A 16,805-nucleotide genomic window follows, 5' to 3' on the forward strand; every position below is an offset into this window, starting at 1 on the left:
ACTCCTCAGAAGGAAGGTTGGGCAATCTACTTCCGTAGTGATACCACCTTGGAAACCCAAGGAGGGGTCACTATGAGTCGGGTCTGACTCGATAGCACATAACAACAACAGCATAGTATATGGTAGGGTCCCACTTTATTCTTTTGAATGTGAGCTGTTTCAGTAATGTTGTCCCAGCACTCTTTACTGGAGAGACCATTCTTCCCCATTGATTGCACTTGACAGCCTTGACCACAAATGTATAGATTTATTTATGGAATCTCATTTCTATTCCATTTTTCTATGTATCTACCCTTACACAAAAACCATACAGTTTTTGGTTTTTGATGGCAATATATTAAACCAAACATACATCCATTCACAATTTCTACATGTGCCGTTCAATGGCATTGGTTACATACTTCACAATGTCACCTTTCTCAGTATCTTTTCCCATATTGTTACATCACAATTAATTTAGACTCTATGCCCCTTAACATTTTCATTTGTGCTTTGGATTAACTGTTGTTAGTTTGAGCTTATGTAGATCTCGATAAGCATGTGATACTCAAGAAAAACATTCTTTATCAATTGTTTTTTCAATGATGCCTTCATTCCATAGTTTTGGTTAAAGCTTTAGAGGTTGTTTCTGGGCAATAGACTCAGGGGCTCCTGCATCACCAATTTTAATGGATTCAGTACATCTGACTTTCATATGAATTTGAAGTTCTGTTCCTAGAATTTCTTCCTTTTGATCAGGATCTACTTATTGGAGCTTTGATCAAAATGTTCAGTAATGGTAGCTGGGAACCATCCATTTCTTCCAATCTTATAGCAGAGGAAGTAGTAGCTCATAGAGAGAATTAAACCTGTGTCTGTTTCCTTCTTTGATTCCCACATCTTTTTCTTTCCTCTGCAGTTCTGGGTGAATTGAGACCAATTGTTGTATCTTGGGGCCACTGACAAAATTTTAAGACCCCCAGGAACTACTGAACAAACTAAGAAGAACAGAAACTCTAAAAACAACTTTAGGCCAATTGACTGCATAGACACATGGAACCAGGACCCTAAATATTTGAATCAAGAAAATTAATACCATTAAGTGTTTAGTTATACCTAAGTAGTATCAGTAAGTGAAGCTTTTTTGTTTGTTTTGTTTTGTGTCTGCTATCTTAGTGGTAAAATTATAAAAAAAAAACACTTTATTTGCTATTTCATGCCCCCACCCCCCGGTGTACAGCTTAGTGATAATAGTTATATTACCATGTTTTGTAACAGTTACCCATAGTTGATGGCAGTTTTCGCATCATCATAGGCAAAAATTCTGTACTTTCTAAATAATTATTTCCCTCCTCCCTTCCCTCCTTTCAACCCTGGTAACCACTAGTAACAAGTAGTCTCTATATAAGTATCTATTCTTACCATTGTATATAACTGGGACCATCAATATTTGTCTTTTATGATTGACTTATTTTGCACATCCTAATGTCTTCAAGGTTCATCCATGTTATTGTATGTATCAGGACTTCATATATCTATAAGGCTGAATAGTATTCCATTGTATGTAAGAACCACATTCTGTTTATCCATTCAACTATTGATGGGCACTTGGCTTATTTCCACCTTTTTGCTACTGCAAATAATGTTGCAATGAACATCAGTGTACATATGTGTGTTTGTGTCATTTCTTTTAAGTCCCTAAAATAGATATCTAGGAGTGGAATTTCTGGCTCATATGGTAGCTGTAGTTCTACTTTTTTTGAGCAATCTTCATACTGTTTTACACAACAGTTGTGTCATACTACTATACAGTTTTGATTATTGTAGCTTTATAGTATGTTTTGAGATCAGGAGATGTGTGGGTCCTCCTACTTTATTCTTCTTTATCAAGATTGCTTAGCTACTGAAGACCCCTTACAATTCCATATGAATTGGATTTTCGTTTCTTGAAAGAAGACTATTGGAATATATACATTTTATATACCCCAAAAGGCCACATATATGATAGTTGCATGTTAATACAAATTTTAATGAGACAAGACTCCCAAATTACCCCAAATTCTTTGTTTAAAGAAGTCTAGCAAAGTTTTTCTCTTTTCTTTCTTTCAGTCTTAAATGTGGGACAAAAAAAGAGGGGAGCAGAGCCACAGATGCCTATCTGAATTAATAGAGAATTTATAGATATTTACATCTCTGAAGAACGGGTTGTAAATGTAAATGCTATTACTAAGCCAACACATCATTAAGTAACTGATCCACTCAGCATCCTAGACTTGCTAGTTGTTGTTGTTGTTATGTCCCGTCAAGTCAAACCCGACTCATAGCGACCCCTCCTTGGGTTTCCGAGGCAGTATCACTATGGAAGTAGGATTGCCCAACCTTCCTTCCGAGGAGTGGCTAGTGGGTTTGAACCGCCAGCAGTCTGGTTAGCAGTCAAGTGCCTTAGCCACTATGTTACCAGAGCTCCCAGACTTGCTAGAGGATAGGATTTATTTTCACAGGAGTTAGCAACAATCTCTGAAGCCCAGGAACCCTAGGAGACAGTTTGGTAGAAATATTTGCAAGATCCTTTTTGTTGTTGTTGTTGTTGTTGTTTTTAAATGATACCAACCATTATATTCTATATGTAACTGTTAGGAAAATGGACACATTTTATCTTTCTCATCCTGTCCTCTTATAGAGCTGCAGTTAGAAGAGTCTTACTGTTTCAAGGCTAAGGGCCTGAAGTACATTAGTGAATAGTGAGTGGAAGACAGCCTTAAAATCTACACACTTATAATAGTTGTCTATCAGTTTGTCATACTGTGGTGGCTTGCATGTTGCCTTGAGGCTGGAGGCTATGCCACCAGTATTTCAAATACCAGCAGGGTCACCCATGAGGGACACATTTCAGCAGACCTTCCAGACTAAGACAGATTCAGAAGAAGGAAGAGGCCATCCACTTCTCAAAGAATTGGCCAAAGAAGACCATATGAATAGCAGTGAAACACTGTCTGCTATATTAAGAAAAAGGAAGAAGTGGCTTATTAACAAACAGATTGTGGGGCACATAATGACCTGAGATGACAGTTTCTACATGTTGAACAAATAGTCCATGTTAATTCATCCAGCACAGTGCCAAATATATATCCAATCCTTGACAAAAGATTGTTTAAAAGATTGAATAAAAGGGTAGGCATCCCTGTCTACCACTGAGAGTTGTCAACTCTTGTGAACTCCCCCTGCCGTGACAGGATGGAGGCAGTGTAGTGTGTGTTGTTGTGTGTCATCAAGTCAATTTTGACTGATAGCAAACCCCATGTGACAAAGTAGAACTGCCCCATAGGGTTTTCTTGGCTGTGATCTTTATGGAAACAGATCACCAGGTCTTTCTCTTGTGGAGCTACTGGGTAGGATCGAACCACTAAACTTTTGGTCAGTAGCTAAGTGCTTAAACATTGTGCCACCAAGGCTCCTTTGGTGTGGTATTGAAAACAAAACAAAACAAAAAACTACCACCATTGAGTTGATTCCAACTCATAGTGACCGGATAGGACAGAGTACTTTAATACTAATTTTAATGAGATAAGACTCCCAAATTCCCCCAAATTCTTTGTTTAAAGAAGTCTAGCAAAATTTTTGTCCTTTCTTTCTTTGAGTCTTACATGTGGGACAAGAAGAGAGGGGAGGAGAGCCACAGATGCCTTTCTGAATTAACAGAGAATGTATAGATATTTACATCTGCCCCAAAGGGTTCCCAAGGCTGTAAATCTTTGTATAAGCAGACTACCACATCTTTCTCCCAAAGAGCAGCTGGTGGGTTTGAATCGCTGATCTTTCACTTCACAGCCAAGTGTTTTCACCACTGTGCCACCAGGACTCCTTTCTTTGTAGAACAAAAAAAAAAAAAAAAACCTCACTGCCATCAAGTAGGATCCAACTTATAGTGACCCCTCCTTGGGTTTCTGAGGCAGTATCACTATGGAAGTAGATGGCCCAACCATAGCTATGTGACTGTTTAAAATTTAATGATTTATGCTTTAAATCGTGTAACCCTCTCCCCTCTGAATGTGTTCCTTTGTATGTAAAATAGGACTAACCTGACTTACATCCTAAGAATGTCCTGAGGATCAGGGAATAAAAATAAAGATTTTCCTGAGGATGGAACATGATAATGTAAATAAAACATTTAGCATTTAGCACAATAAATGTTAGCTATGTTAATTTGTGGAATCTTTGTTGGGGTTAGTAAATGATTAACTTGCTCATCTGCTAACCAAAAGGTTGGAGGTTTGAGTCCACCTCATGTTACCCTGGAAGAAAGGCTTGGTGATTTACTTCTGGAAAGTCAGCTCTTCAATGTCCTAGGGAGTACAGTGCTACTCTGACATGCCTGTTGTCACCATGAGTAGGAATCAACTCGATGACTGGCTTCAGCAGATAGTGTCAAGTTGTGGATTTTAGTGTGGCTTAAATCTCATTACCATACAATCCTTTGGATTTCTCCTCCTCTGGGTTGCTGCTACAGATCATTATTTCTCAATTTTAGCATCACATTAGAACCATCTGGAGAATTGTTTTCAAATGCAGGTGTCTGGGTTCTACTCCAGACTAATTAAATCTGAATCTAGGCACATGACCTGGGCATCAGGACTTCAAATGTTCTCTAAGTGATTCTAAGTGTGCAACTAAGATGGAGATTTGCAGCTAAACAGGGTAAGCATGTTCAAGTTTTGCTTTTTCCCCTCTGTGTCTAATTTTGCTCATCCGCAAAATCAAGTGAAGTTTAAATTCATACACAGAAAGTGCTTGGAAAAATGTTAGCTGTTATGTTTTACTCCCTTTCATGATTCCTAACTTCTTCCTTTGACATTGTTCATGCCCATGGTAGATACTTCTGTTGTCTATGCTGCCAGAATATTCTCCACTTTGTCCCTCTCTGCTCATCTTTAAAGTATAATATCACCAACTAGATAATAGACACATATTGATATGAGTGAAGGGGAAGACAATATACAATAAGGAGATCAGCACAATATCACTAACGCAAAAGAAGACACTGAGAGGTGCACAGAGTTATGGACAACAAAGGTAAATACTATTGCATACATAATTCTGCAATATTCAGTAGTAATAAACAATGATCTACAAGTGGATACATAGGCAAACATGCAAGCTGATCAGGTATGGGTAGGTAAATGGGACTAAACCCACAACCGTATATATAGGTTTGGTAGAGGACGTATTTCTATAAAAGTATTCATATGTGCTATAAACATATCCATGTATATAGTAGAGCTGTTGTTGTTGTTGTTGTTATATGCTGTCGAGTCGGACCTGACTCATAGTGACCCCTCCTTGGGTTTCCAAGGCAGTCTCACTACGGAAGTAGATTGCCCATCTTCCTTCTGAGGAGTGGCTTGTGGTTTTGAACCGCCAGCCTTCTGGTTAGCAGTCAAGTGCCTTAGGCACTATGCTACCAGAGCTCCTATATAGTAGAGCAAGCAGTGACAAAATTATGAAAACTTCTTAGCCATAATCAAACCCCTTGTGGGAATGAGTCACTGGGCTTGAGACCATAGGATCTAAGTCTCAAGGTACAGTTAAATCAATTAGCACAATATAGTTCATAAAAACAATGTTCTATGCCCTACTGTGGTGAGTAGCAATTGGGGTCTTAAAGGCTTAGGAGCAGCCATCTAAGACGCTACTATTGTTCTCTTCCTGTTTCAAAGAAAGAAGAGTGAAGAAAATCAAAGATTCCAGGAAACAATTAGTACAAAGGACTAATGTACCATGCAAACCACAGTCTCTACTACCTTGTGTCCAGAAGGCTAGATGGTGCCTGGCTACCACTACCAATCACTCTGATAGGGACCACAGAATGTCCTGGAAATAGTGGGAGAAAAAATGTAGAACAAATACAAAATCATAAAAAGACCAGGCTTACTGGTCTGATCAAGACTGGTGGATCCCCCAAAACTGTTGCCTTTAGACACCCTTCTAACCTGGAACTGGACCTAACCCCCGGGATCACCTTGCAGCCAAACAGTAGACAGGGCTATGAGGTGAACAGTAGCACTCGTGGGGAACATATTCCTCAGGATCAGAACTCATATGAGGAAAAAGGGCAGCATTTGCCCAAAAACAAAGTTCAGAAGGCAGGAAGGGGCAGGAAAGAAGGCCAAATAGAAACCAGGAACTCTGAGGGGATCGAAACTAAGATTATAAAACGTGTTTAAATTGTTGCTTGGAAAACTATTTTGCTCTGTAAATTTTAACTCAAACCATAATAAAATAAAAATAATAGTAAAGAAATATAAAGTTTAAAAGCTTGCATGCCAGCCAGACTGCCTGCCTGTTGAGATAAATTACCTAAGTTCTCTTTTTCTGCCTTCTGGGATTTCCAGCTGCTCAGAACCTTCAGATTTTTCTGTGAACTCCAGTCAGAACAGCAGAATCCCTGACTGCTCTGTGAAGTGAAAGCTGAGATTTTTATCCACGATTTCCCTTCTCAGTTAATAACACCCTTTTGTCTCTCCATCTGATTCCCCCCCATAATCTCTCTCTCTCTTGCTCTCTCTCTCTCTTTTTTCTTTCTACTATTGCTGTTGACTTATCCAAGTAGCAGCACATCTTGGAGCTACCTTAGGCTTGGAGGCTTCTTTTCACCTAGGAGAGGCAGCTCTTTATTAAGGCAGGGGCCTGGGGTAGTCTAACCTGGGACTTGGAAGCTGCTTTTCACTTGTTGTTGTTGTTGTTATGTGCCGTCGAGTCAAACCCGACTCATAGCGACCCCTCCTTGGGTTTCCGAGGCAGTATCACTACGGAAGTAGGATTGCCCAACCTTCCTTCCGATGTGGCTTTATATTAAGGCCAGGGCCTGAAGTAGGCAGGCCCAGGGCTTGGAGGCTGCTTTTTGATTGGGTGTGGCTCTATATTAAGGCTGGGGCCTGAGATAGGCTGGCTCTGGGCTTGGAAGCTGCTTTTCACTTGAGTGTGGCTCTATATTAAGGCCAGGGTCCAAAGTAGGTGGGTCCAGGGCTGGGGGCTGCTTTTTGCTTGGAGGCGACTCTTTATTAAGGCAGGGACCTGGAGTATTCAGACCTGGGGCTTGGAGGCTGCTTTTCACTTGGGGGTGGCTCTATTTTAAGCCTGATCCCTGAGGTAGGTGGGCCCAAGGATGCGGGCTGCTTTTCACTTGGGGGTTGCTCTTTACTAAGGTTGGGGCCCAAGATAGTCAGTTCAGGACCCTGGGGCTGCTTTTCACTTGTGGGGTGGGGTGGTCTATTTTAAGGCCATTGCCTGAGGTAGGTAGGTGCAGAGGGGTTGGGAACAACTAAGGGAGATGAACTTCTTTGTCAGTTTGTCGTCCAGTGGTGGCTTACATGTTGCTGTGAAGCTGATGGCTATGCCACCATGTTGCAAAATGCCAGCAAGTTTACCCATGGTGGACAGGTTTCAGTGGGGCTTCCAGGCTGACAGACTCAGAAGAAGGAAGAGGCCATCCACTTCTCAAAGACTTGGCCAGTGAAAACCTTATGAATGGCAGTAAAACACTGTCTGATATATTACTGGAAAACTTGATGAAAGCCAGCAACATTATCTGGTATTGTGCCAGAATATGAGCCCATAAGGGTGAAAGGCACTCAAAATTTGACTGGAGTAGAGCTGATTCCTCAGAGTAGAGATAACCTCAATGAAAAGGATAAAGTTTTTGGGACCTCCATTGGCTGATGTGAAATGACTCAAAATGAGTAGAAACAGATGCAAACATCCATTAATAATAGGAACATGCAACGTACAGAGTATGAATCTAGGAAAATTGGAAGTTGTTGAAAATGAAATAGAATGCATAAAGATTGAGACCATAAGCATTAGTAAGCTGAAATGGACAGGTTCTGGCCATTTTGAAACAGATAATCATATGATCTACTACGCCAGGAATGGCAAATTGAAGAGGAATGGTGTAGCATTCATCATCGTGAAGAGTGCTTCAAGATATGTCCTGAAGTATAATGCTATCAGTGATAGGATAATATTCCTACACCTACAAGGAAGACCAGTTAATACTACTATTATTCAAATTTACACACCAACAATCAAAGCCAAATATGAGGAAATTGAAGATTTCTACCAACTTCTGCAGTCTGAAATTGACCAAACATGCAATCAAGATGTGTTTATTATCATTGGTGACTGGAATGCAAAAGTTGGAAACAAAGAAGAGTTACCAGTAGTTGGAAAATTAGGCCTTGGTGAACGAAATAATGCTGGAGATTGCATGATAGAATTTTGCAAGATCAATGATTTGTTCATTGCAAATATCTTTTCAACAAGCAACAACTATACACGTGGACTTTACCAGATGGAATACATAGAGATCAGATTGACTACATCTGTGGCAAAAAGCGATGGAGAAGTTCAATATGTTCAGCCAAAACAAGGCCAGGAGCTGATTGTGGAACAGACCATCAACTGTTCATATGCATGTTCAAGTTGAAGCTGAAGACAATTAAAACAAGTCCTTGAGAGACAAAATATGACCTTAGTAATATCCCTCCTGAACTTAGAGACCATTTAAAGAGTAGATTTGATGCACTGAACACCAGTGACTGAAAACCAGAGGAATTGTGGGATGGCATCAAGAGCATCATCCATGAAGAAAGCAAGAGGTTATTAAAGAGACAAGATAGGAAGAAAAGACCAAAATGGATATCAGAAGAGACTCTGAAGCTTGCCCTTGAGTGGAAGGTAGCTAAAGCAAATGGACGAAATGACAAGACAAAGGAGCTGAACAGAAGATTTCAAAGAGCAGCTTGAGCAGACAAAACCAATTACTGTAATGAAATGTGCAAAGACCTGAAGTTAGAGAACCAAAAGGGAAGAACAAACTCAACATTTCTCAAGCTGAAAGAACTGAGGAAAAAATTTAAGCCTTGAGTAGCAATATTGAAAAGTAATATGGGCAAAATATTGAATGATGCAGGAAGCATAAAAAGAAGATGGAAGGAATATACAGAATCACTGTACCAAAAAAAAAAAAAAATTGATCAGTACTCATCCATTTCAAGAGGTGGCATATGATCAAGAACCAATGGTACTGAAGGAAGAAGTCAAAGCTGCACTGAAGGAATTGGTGAAGAACAAGGCTCCAGTAATTGATGGAATACCCATTGAGAAGTTTCAACAAACAGATGCCCCACTGAAGGCACTCACTCATCTATGCCAAGAGATTTGGAAGACAGCCACCTGGCCACCTGATTGGAAGTGATCCATATTTGTACCCATTTCAAAGAGAAATGATCCCACAGAACGTGGAAATTATCAAACAATATCATTGATATCACATGAAAGTGAAATCTTACTGAATATAATGCAAAAACCGTTGCAGCAGTATATTGACATAGAGCTTCCAGAAATGCAAGCTGGATCCAGAAGAGGATATGGAACCAGTGATATTATTGCTGATGTCAGATGGATCTTAGCTGAAAGCAAAGAATACCAGAAAAAGGTTTACTTATGTTTTATTGACTATATAAAAGCATTTGATTGTGTGAATCATAACAAATTGTGGATAACATTGAAAAGAATGGGAATTCCTGAATATTTGATTGTACTCATGAGGAACTTATATTTAGATCAGGAAGCTGTTGTTCAAACAGAACAAGGGGATACTGCATAGTTCAAAATCAAGAAGGGAGTGCATTAAGGTTGCATCCTTTCACCATACTTATTCAACTTGTGTGATGAGCAAATAATCCAAGAAGCTGTATTATATGAAGAAGAATGTGGCATCAGGATTCAAGTGCTGAAGAACAAAGATATCTCCTTGAAGAGTAAGGCACGCCTAACTCAAACCGTGGTATTTTTAATAGCCTCTTATGCATGTAGGAGTTGGACAATGAATAAGGTTGACAGAAGAAAAGTTGATGCTTTTGAGTTGTGGTGTTGGAGAAGAATGCTAAGGGCACCACGGTCTGCTAAAAGAATGAACAAATCTGTCCTGGAAGAAGTGCAGCCAGAATGCTCCTTGGAAACAAGAATGTTCAGACTTCATCTCACCTACTTTGGTCAGGTCAAGAAGAACCATTCCCTGGAGAAGGATATCATGCTTGGTAAAGTGGAGGGTCAATGATGAAGGGGAAAGCCCTCAACAAGATGGATAGACACAGTGGCTGCAACGATAGGCTCAGGTATAGCAAGGATTGTGAGGCTGGCACATGACTGAGCAGTGTTTCTTTCTGTTGTGCATAGGGTCACTATGAGATGACTCGACAGGACCTAACAACAACAACAGCATGTCTTAAATATTTCCACTTAATGCAGAGGGAAAAAAAAAAATGTCGAATGTGACCTTGACAGCCAAAGGTAGAGCTCAGGGGTGGGAAGACCTGGATAGCATGACCAACATGTTAATACCACAAACTTTTAAAGTCCTTGTTTGAATAAAATAGTTACAAAATAGAAGAAAAATACTCATGTGGATTTTTGCATTTTTTTGGATTATAGTCTTATTTTTTTAGAATTCTTCTGTCATGGTATATCTATCTGTAACAAAACATTTGTTGTTTCTACTTTCTTCACATGTATAATTCAGTAACATTATGTTCATCATGTTGTACAACCATCACCATTATTCATTTCCATTTTTTTTCTGTCACCTTTAGCAGAAACTCACTGTCCCCTAATATTAAAAAAAATATTTTTTCCTAAAACCTTGGGTCTAGGCTGCTGCTCCGTGAAGCTCTAACATATGCTTTTCTTCATTTTAAGTACCCCATGACTGTTACTGGGAATCCTCAGTTACAAATACTTTAGTTTGAAACTAAGAGTGAGGGGTACCAGGCTCTTTTTCGTCTTGTCCCCCTCACACCTGTTCTGAAATGCCATCTAAGTTTTGTAGTTTCCTGTCCTATCACCTAAGCAATCACTCTGGAAGTAAACTCCCCATTTCTTCTTTATTAGGAGGAAAAGATGCAGTCCCCTGAGGACTTTGTATTTTCTAATTCCAGGATTTAAAAAAATGAGTGAATGATTCTATTTTCCTTAGAGGGAAAGTTTTTCTTCAGAAGTGATTTGAAAGTATTTTTTGTTTGTTTGTTTTATAAGGAACAATTGGTAGAGTTTTACTGTTGATTTGCAGCAGCTAAAGGTGGGGTAACACTTTTTTAAAATACCAAGTGCTCTGAAATCCAGAAGGGGAGAAGGATTCTTACACAGGAAGGCTGGGAGTTACACATGAGTCACAAGTACTCTCTGGGAGCTAACTACATCAGCAAGTTTTCTGAGTCACAATCTTATACAAACACTTTTTGAGGGGAACATTCTCATCATTCACTTCTGGAACATTCTTATCATTTGTTTAACCATAAACTATAACTTTGTCTACAAGTATTCTTTATGAGAACAAAACATTTTTAATCATGGTTTGAAGTAAGAATAAACACACTCATTAATTCTGGGGTGGACGATGGTTCAGTTATTATGATTCAGACTTATGTCCATTATTTAGTCATGCCAGGTGCCTCAGTTTTTCTTTCTTCATTCATTTTTCACTTTTTTTTTTTTTTTTTTAATGTGGCTTGGGTGAAAGTTTACAGAGCAAGTTAATTTTCAATTCAGAAATTTATATATTTTTTTTTGTTTCATGATATTAGTTGCAGTCCCCTCAATGTAACTGCCCTCTTTTCATTTCCTCCCTGCATTCTCCATGTCCATTCATCCTGCTGTAGTGTTCTTTCTTGCCTCCTGAGCTTTGTTTTTGGGCAAGCGTTGTTTTGGTCCTGTGTGGTTGAGTGTTCTGAAGATTATGTTCCTCATGGGTATTACTGTTCATGTTATAGATCTATTTGGCTGGAAGGTGACCACCCAGCGATGAGCTCAGTCAGTTTGAAAGATGTCTAAGGGCCATGTTCTCAGAGGTTATACCAATCTCTATTAGACCAGTAAGCCTGGTCTTTTTTACGATTTTTAATTTTCTTCAACATTTTTCTGCCACTCTGTACAGGACCTTCTACTGTGATCCCTATTGAGGGGTCAGTTGTGGTAGCTGAGCACCATCTAGTTTTTCTGGTCTCAGAGTAGTAGAGGCTGTGGTTCATGTGGTGTGTTAGTCCTCTGAGTCTTTGTTTCTTCACTCTGGTCCATATGGGGAGGAATTTTTGCATTATTTGGAAATATTTTGTTGTAGACCTTTAAAACATGAGCTTTAGGTTTTGCACCATCCATGGACCTGATGATTATCACTTCTTGGTGATGAATTTTCTCATTATGATAGTGAAGTCATCAATAAGTGTTGAAAGCAGGACAGTGCAGTCTCAAAGCATATGTTTTGCATGTCTGTAAGAATGTCACCAGAGAGCATTGGTGGTTCAGTGGTAGAATTCTCACCCTCCACCTGGGAGACCTGGGTTCAAATTCCAGCTAATGCACCTCATGTCCAGCTACCACATATCTGTCAATGGAGACTTGAGGGTTGCTATAATGCTGAACAGGTATCAACAGAGCTTCCAGACTGAGGCAGAGTAGGAAGAAAGGACTGGCTTGACAATCTACTCCTGAAGGTCAGCCAGTGAAACTACTGATCACAATGGTCCTATCCATAACCCATCATATGGATAGCACAGAGCCAGGCAGCATTTGGTTCCATTGTGCATGAGGTTGCCATGAGTCAAGGGCCAGTGCAACAGCAATTAACAGCAAGAAAGTCATAACAAAAGAAGGTTCTGGTCACTGGAACTGGAATATATTTAATCAGTTCCACTAAAGTTGTTGAAAGGAACATTCAGTCAGAATTCAGTGAAGAGATGTTTCCAGGCTATTCATTACATCAATGTAATGCTATTCATTAAATAGGAGTAGAACATCCAAACCATTCACATGAGGGTCAGGAGATGAAAGACTGAATAAACCCTTTTTCTTCCCCACTTGGAAGGCATGGTTTCTTGATGGACTAAGTGGTTGACAGACATCCAGCTCAAAAAATATACACTAGGTTTTCCTTGTGGGATCATCATGGAGAATTGAGTGTTGACAAGCCTTATCCTCCTGTGAGTGATTTCTACCCGACTTCCTTCCCTGTTATTCTGGTTAAGGGCTCACTCCTGTCTCTTGTCCCAGACTTTCAAGGATCATGTTCATCTTGAGGATACCTTGATATGTCTTAAGTTTGGGCCATTCAGTGAACAGGAATGCGATAGCCCAGTGGCTGCCGGAGGATCCTTGTGGGTCGGCTAATTGCATATATTTTTTCTTCCCCCTTTTCAATTTTCTTATGGAAGACATGCCTTCTTCAAGAGCACCTTGAAAATGTCCAGAAGGAGTTCATCATTTTCAACAGAGAAAAGTGAGTAGCTCTTGGAAGAACAGCAGCCCAGCAAACCAGTGTTTCACCCAGATTTTACTTGTCAAACCTTAATATCTTAGAACATTTTTTTATTCTGTCTAATTACAAAAACTTTATTCTTTCTAATTACAAAACTTCAGAAGGAAAATGGGGCAATCTACTTCCGTAGTGATACTGCCTCAGAAACCGAAGGAGGGGTCGCTATGAGTCGGGTCCAACTAGACAGCACATAACAACAACAAACAAATTAGAAAAATGATGCACACACAGAATAGAAAGTGTAGAAAACTCAGAAACTCTTTGTTTTTCTTTAAAGGCTTTTTAAATTATAATATGTAAATGAGTCTAGCATCAAGTTTCTGCTTGAAAAGGGGAGAGGAATTGGGACTCAGGCACTTAAACTCAATGACACAAACTTTCCTTAGCTCCTACCTCTTTTTGAATTGTTAGACTTAATGCTATCATTTCAAAACTTACTCTTTTTTTTTTTTTTTTTTTTTGCCTTTCAAACCATTAAACTCTGTTTGTTTGTTTGTTTTTTTCCTTTTAGAGTAAAAAGGGACTTTATCCAAAGGCAAGCAAATCTAGTCTTGGAACAAACCAAAGACCCACAAGAGGAGGATGGACAGAATAACAACCTGTGAAATCCATGGAGTCTTTTTGGGATACTTCTTGGCTCCTCCAGCCTGGAACTTCTGCCTATCCATGTCAGAAAGAGCTGACAGTAGTTCTCACCACACCTCATGACTTAGAAAATATGAATGGATATCTTTCAAAGGAAGTAGCAAGATATAGTGAAGAATCCTGAGCCTGGGCTTCTGGGATCTAGTTTTACTTCTAATATGTAACCTTGAACCTTAAGTTACTTAATCACTTTCTCTGCTTCAGTTAATTCATCCATAATGAAAGAGTTATATTAGATGAGCTCTACACTGATATTTTAGTGCTAACATTCTGTTATTATAAACAGCCTTTATTTTTAATTAGAAATGAATATTTTAATGTAGATTTAATTTTTCCAGTCTAATTACACTGTGACAAATGGAAAAATGGACATAGGACTGAGTGAGGCTCTTCATAGCTGGAAAAGTTCATAAAGAGATCCTTCAGCCTGATTGAATAGGAACAAAGGATTCCATTAGGAAGAAATGAATGGGGGCCAGGCTGGAAGCCACGTAGATTCAGGGGAGCCTCCAGTGATGTGCTGGAGTCAATTTGTATTAGCTAGGAAGAGACTGGTATGCACAGTTCTTCCCAATTCCATGTTCAGTGATGTGAAGTTGGTACCTTGAGATTGGTAATAGCGGGGGTATTTACACCATGGAAATTGGCCAGTTCTACAAATGAGAGCTTATTTTCCCCTGCCCAGCAAGCTGGCTGTTAAACATTTGTCAGCATATCCCTGGCCTTCTTCCAACAAACTTGCTCCTTGAGGGCTAATTGTCCTCTGAAGATAAGAGACCTGGTGTGGAGAGGATAAAGAATAGTATCACCTTGAAAGAATGTCTGCTTTGTAGTACAAAGTTGCATCTTACACCAAGGGTTATATCCTAAGTTAGAATATGAGGTGAACTTAGAAGATAGTAAAATTCACTCTTGAAAAATCCCTTAAATTACCCAGAAAATACAGTGAGTACCTTTTCTCAGTGAAGCTCAGAACAGTGAGTCATCCTTCAATAATTAATCAACTTTTTTTAAAAATTGTTTTTATTTTTTTCTTTATTTTTATTTTTGATCTTGTTTTTGGGTAATACCAAATGAAGTCAAGTGTTGAACAGATTCTATTTCATAAACTGGAGTTACACTGAGAATAGTAAGGAGTTCACACATCTGAGACGCCTGGAGACCCAGAAGAGAAAGGACACAGAAGTACCATGTCTCCACCTTGTGCTTACTACAGGAATGACGGGAAAACAGCATACTTACTTAAAACATGGATGTCTCACTCTTTTTATTTATTTGCCAAGCACAGCTTAATTCACCTAAGTTCAATGTGTAATGATGTAACACCATTGTACTGATACACAGAAAAGCTTTACAGAGGGACAGTTTTTGGCAGTCCAAGATGTTAAAAGTAGAGAGTAGAGAAGTGAAGAGGCTTGGTGGAGGGTTGGATTTACCTCTTGGCCATTCAGATGACCCAAACCCACCCTGACCAATGGAGGGTTTGGGGACCACCAAGATGGTAGTAAGTTGGCAACTGGGAAGACTAGATTGCTGCCTGTTTGGCAAATAGTTAGCAAACTATGCTAGGTTTTCCCAGGAGGGATATCACACCAGAGCAATTAAGCATGGAGAGTCAACCAGTGCTGAACTTTAAATGAACATTTACTTATTTTTCCTCACTGAGCTAATAGTCCTGGAATTTCCAGGAGACCTGTGAAATGGTGCCTCTGTATTCTAAGAGCACCCATATTTGAGTCAACAATGAAAGCCAGCTCTTTTGTTCTTGTTTGCTTGATTCCTTTTCTCTACATTCCCCACACATTGTTTTTCTATGCTACTTTCTATTTCTCTAATTACTGCAAACCCTAAGTGCTTGCTTCACCTCCTTTTGTACAGAGAGGGGGATGGGTTGAAAGGAGCAATAAGGCATTCAGATTCTCCTTGAGGCTGGCAAACCCCAAAGTGGCAGGGGACATTTGCATGTTTTCCACCTGCCATCTTTGTTTTGGTTTAAACCCTAGTGTGGATTTGTCCTCCCCAGTCACCCACTTAATGTGCAGGAGGGGCTTTGGGAAACTCTTACCAAAGGGCTTGCATGGGGCATTAGGGTTTCTGTAGTGAAGGGAGGGATCATTTGTTCACATAAATTACACATGTTCCCATCCTTTGTACTGGGAGAGGTGCCCAGCACAGTCTCTGTTAGAATCCCTCATTTTAATGTCCAGTGAGCTGCTCTGTGTCTGCAGCTGCCCTATGGGATTTTAGAGACTATGGATGCACTTATTAGATAGTACAGCCTTGGAGAGCTCAGGGAAGATGGCTTTCCAATCCTACTCATGCTAAACACACACAAACACACACACACATTTTCTCAAGCTTGGTGTTGTTATAGAAAACATGAAACACTGCTTTTATTAGTACAAAATTGATTTATAAGTGCCTTTTCATCACTTGACATTTTAAACAGAGAAAGCATTTCCAAAATAGAAAATTTTTTCTTAAATCATTACCATGACTTCTAGTTGTTGTGATCAGATCCCTTACTTTTATTTCCTAACTTGAGCCATAAATTAATATCCCACTGGGTGGAACATGTCTAGATTTGTGACAACTAAGGCTTAGGGCTGAGGATTTTAAAAAGAGTGCCTACTGAATTATCTTGTCTAGTATTCCTGGTATCTTTTTCTCCTTACAGCTGTCTTCCTCATCTATATGGGTCAGTTGAAAAGTCTGAGCAGGTTCTGAAGACCAGAAGCATCCTACTTAGAACGCTATTGCGTTGCAGCATGGACCAGCCTCCCTTAGTGAATTCATCCTGCCCTCTGGTGGATGG

The 16,805-nt window shown here is 39.5% G+C and overlaps 1 protein-coding gene across 1 annotated transcript in view; it reads left to right on the forward strand.

Annotated features, from left to right (window-relative positions):
• STK32A (serine/threonine kinase 32A) overlaps positions 1 to 13,950 on the forward strand; it is a 218,728-nt gene extending 204,778 nt beyond the window's left edge. Inside the window, exons 10-11 of the mRNA XM_007949130.2 lie at positions 13,242 to 13,306; positions 13,857 to 13,950. Of these exons, the coding sequence (XP_007947321.2) occupies positions 13,242 to 13,306; positions 13,857 to 13,950 (159 nt within the window). The remainder of the gene's footprint in view (positions 1 to 13,241; positions 13,307 to 13,856) is intronic.
• Positions 13,951 to 16,805: the final 2,855 nt, after the last annotated feature.

This window comes from Orycteropus afer, unplaced genomic scaffold (assembly GCF_000298275.1).
Source record: "Orycteropus afer afer isolate SDZICR_OR568_19922 unplaced genomic scaffold, OryAfe1.0 scaffold00238, whole genome shotgun sequence".
NCBI lineage: Eukaryota > Metazoa > Chordata > Mammalia > Tubulidentata > Orycteropodidae > Orycteropus > Orycteropus afer.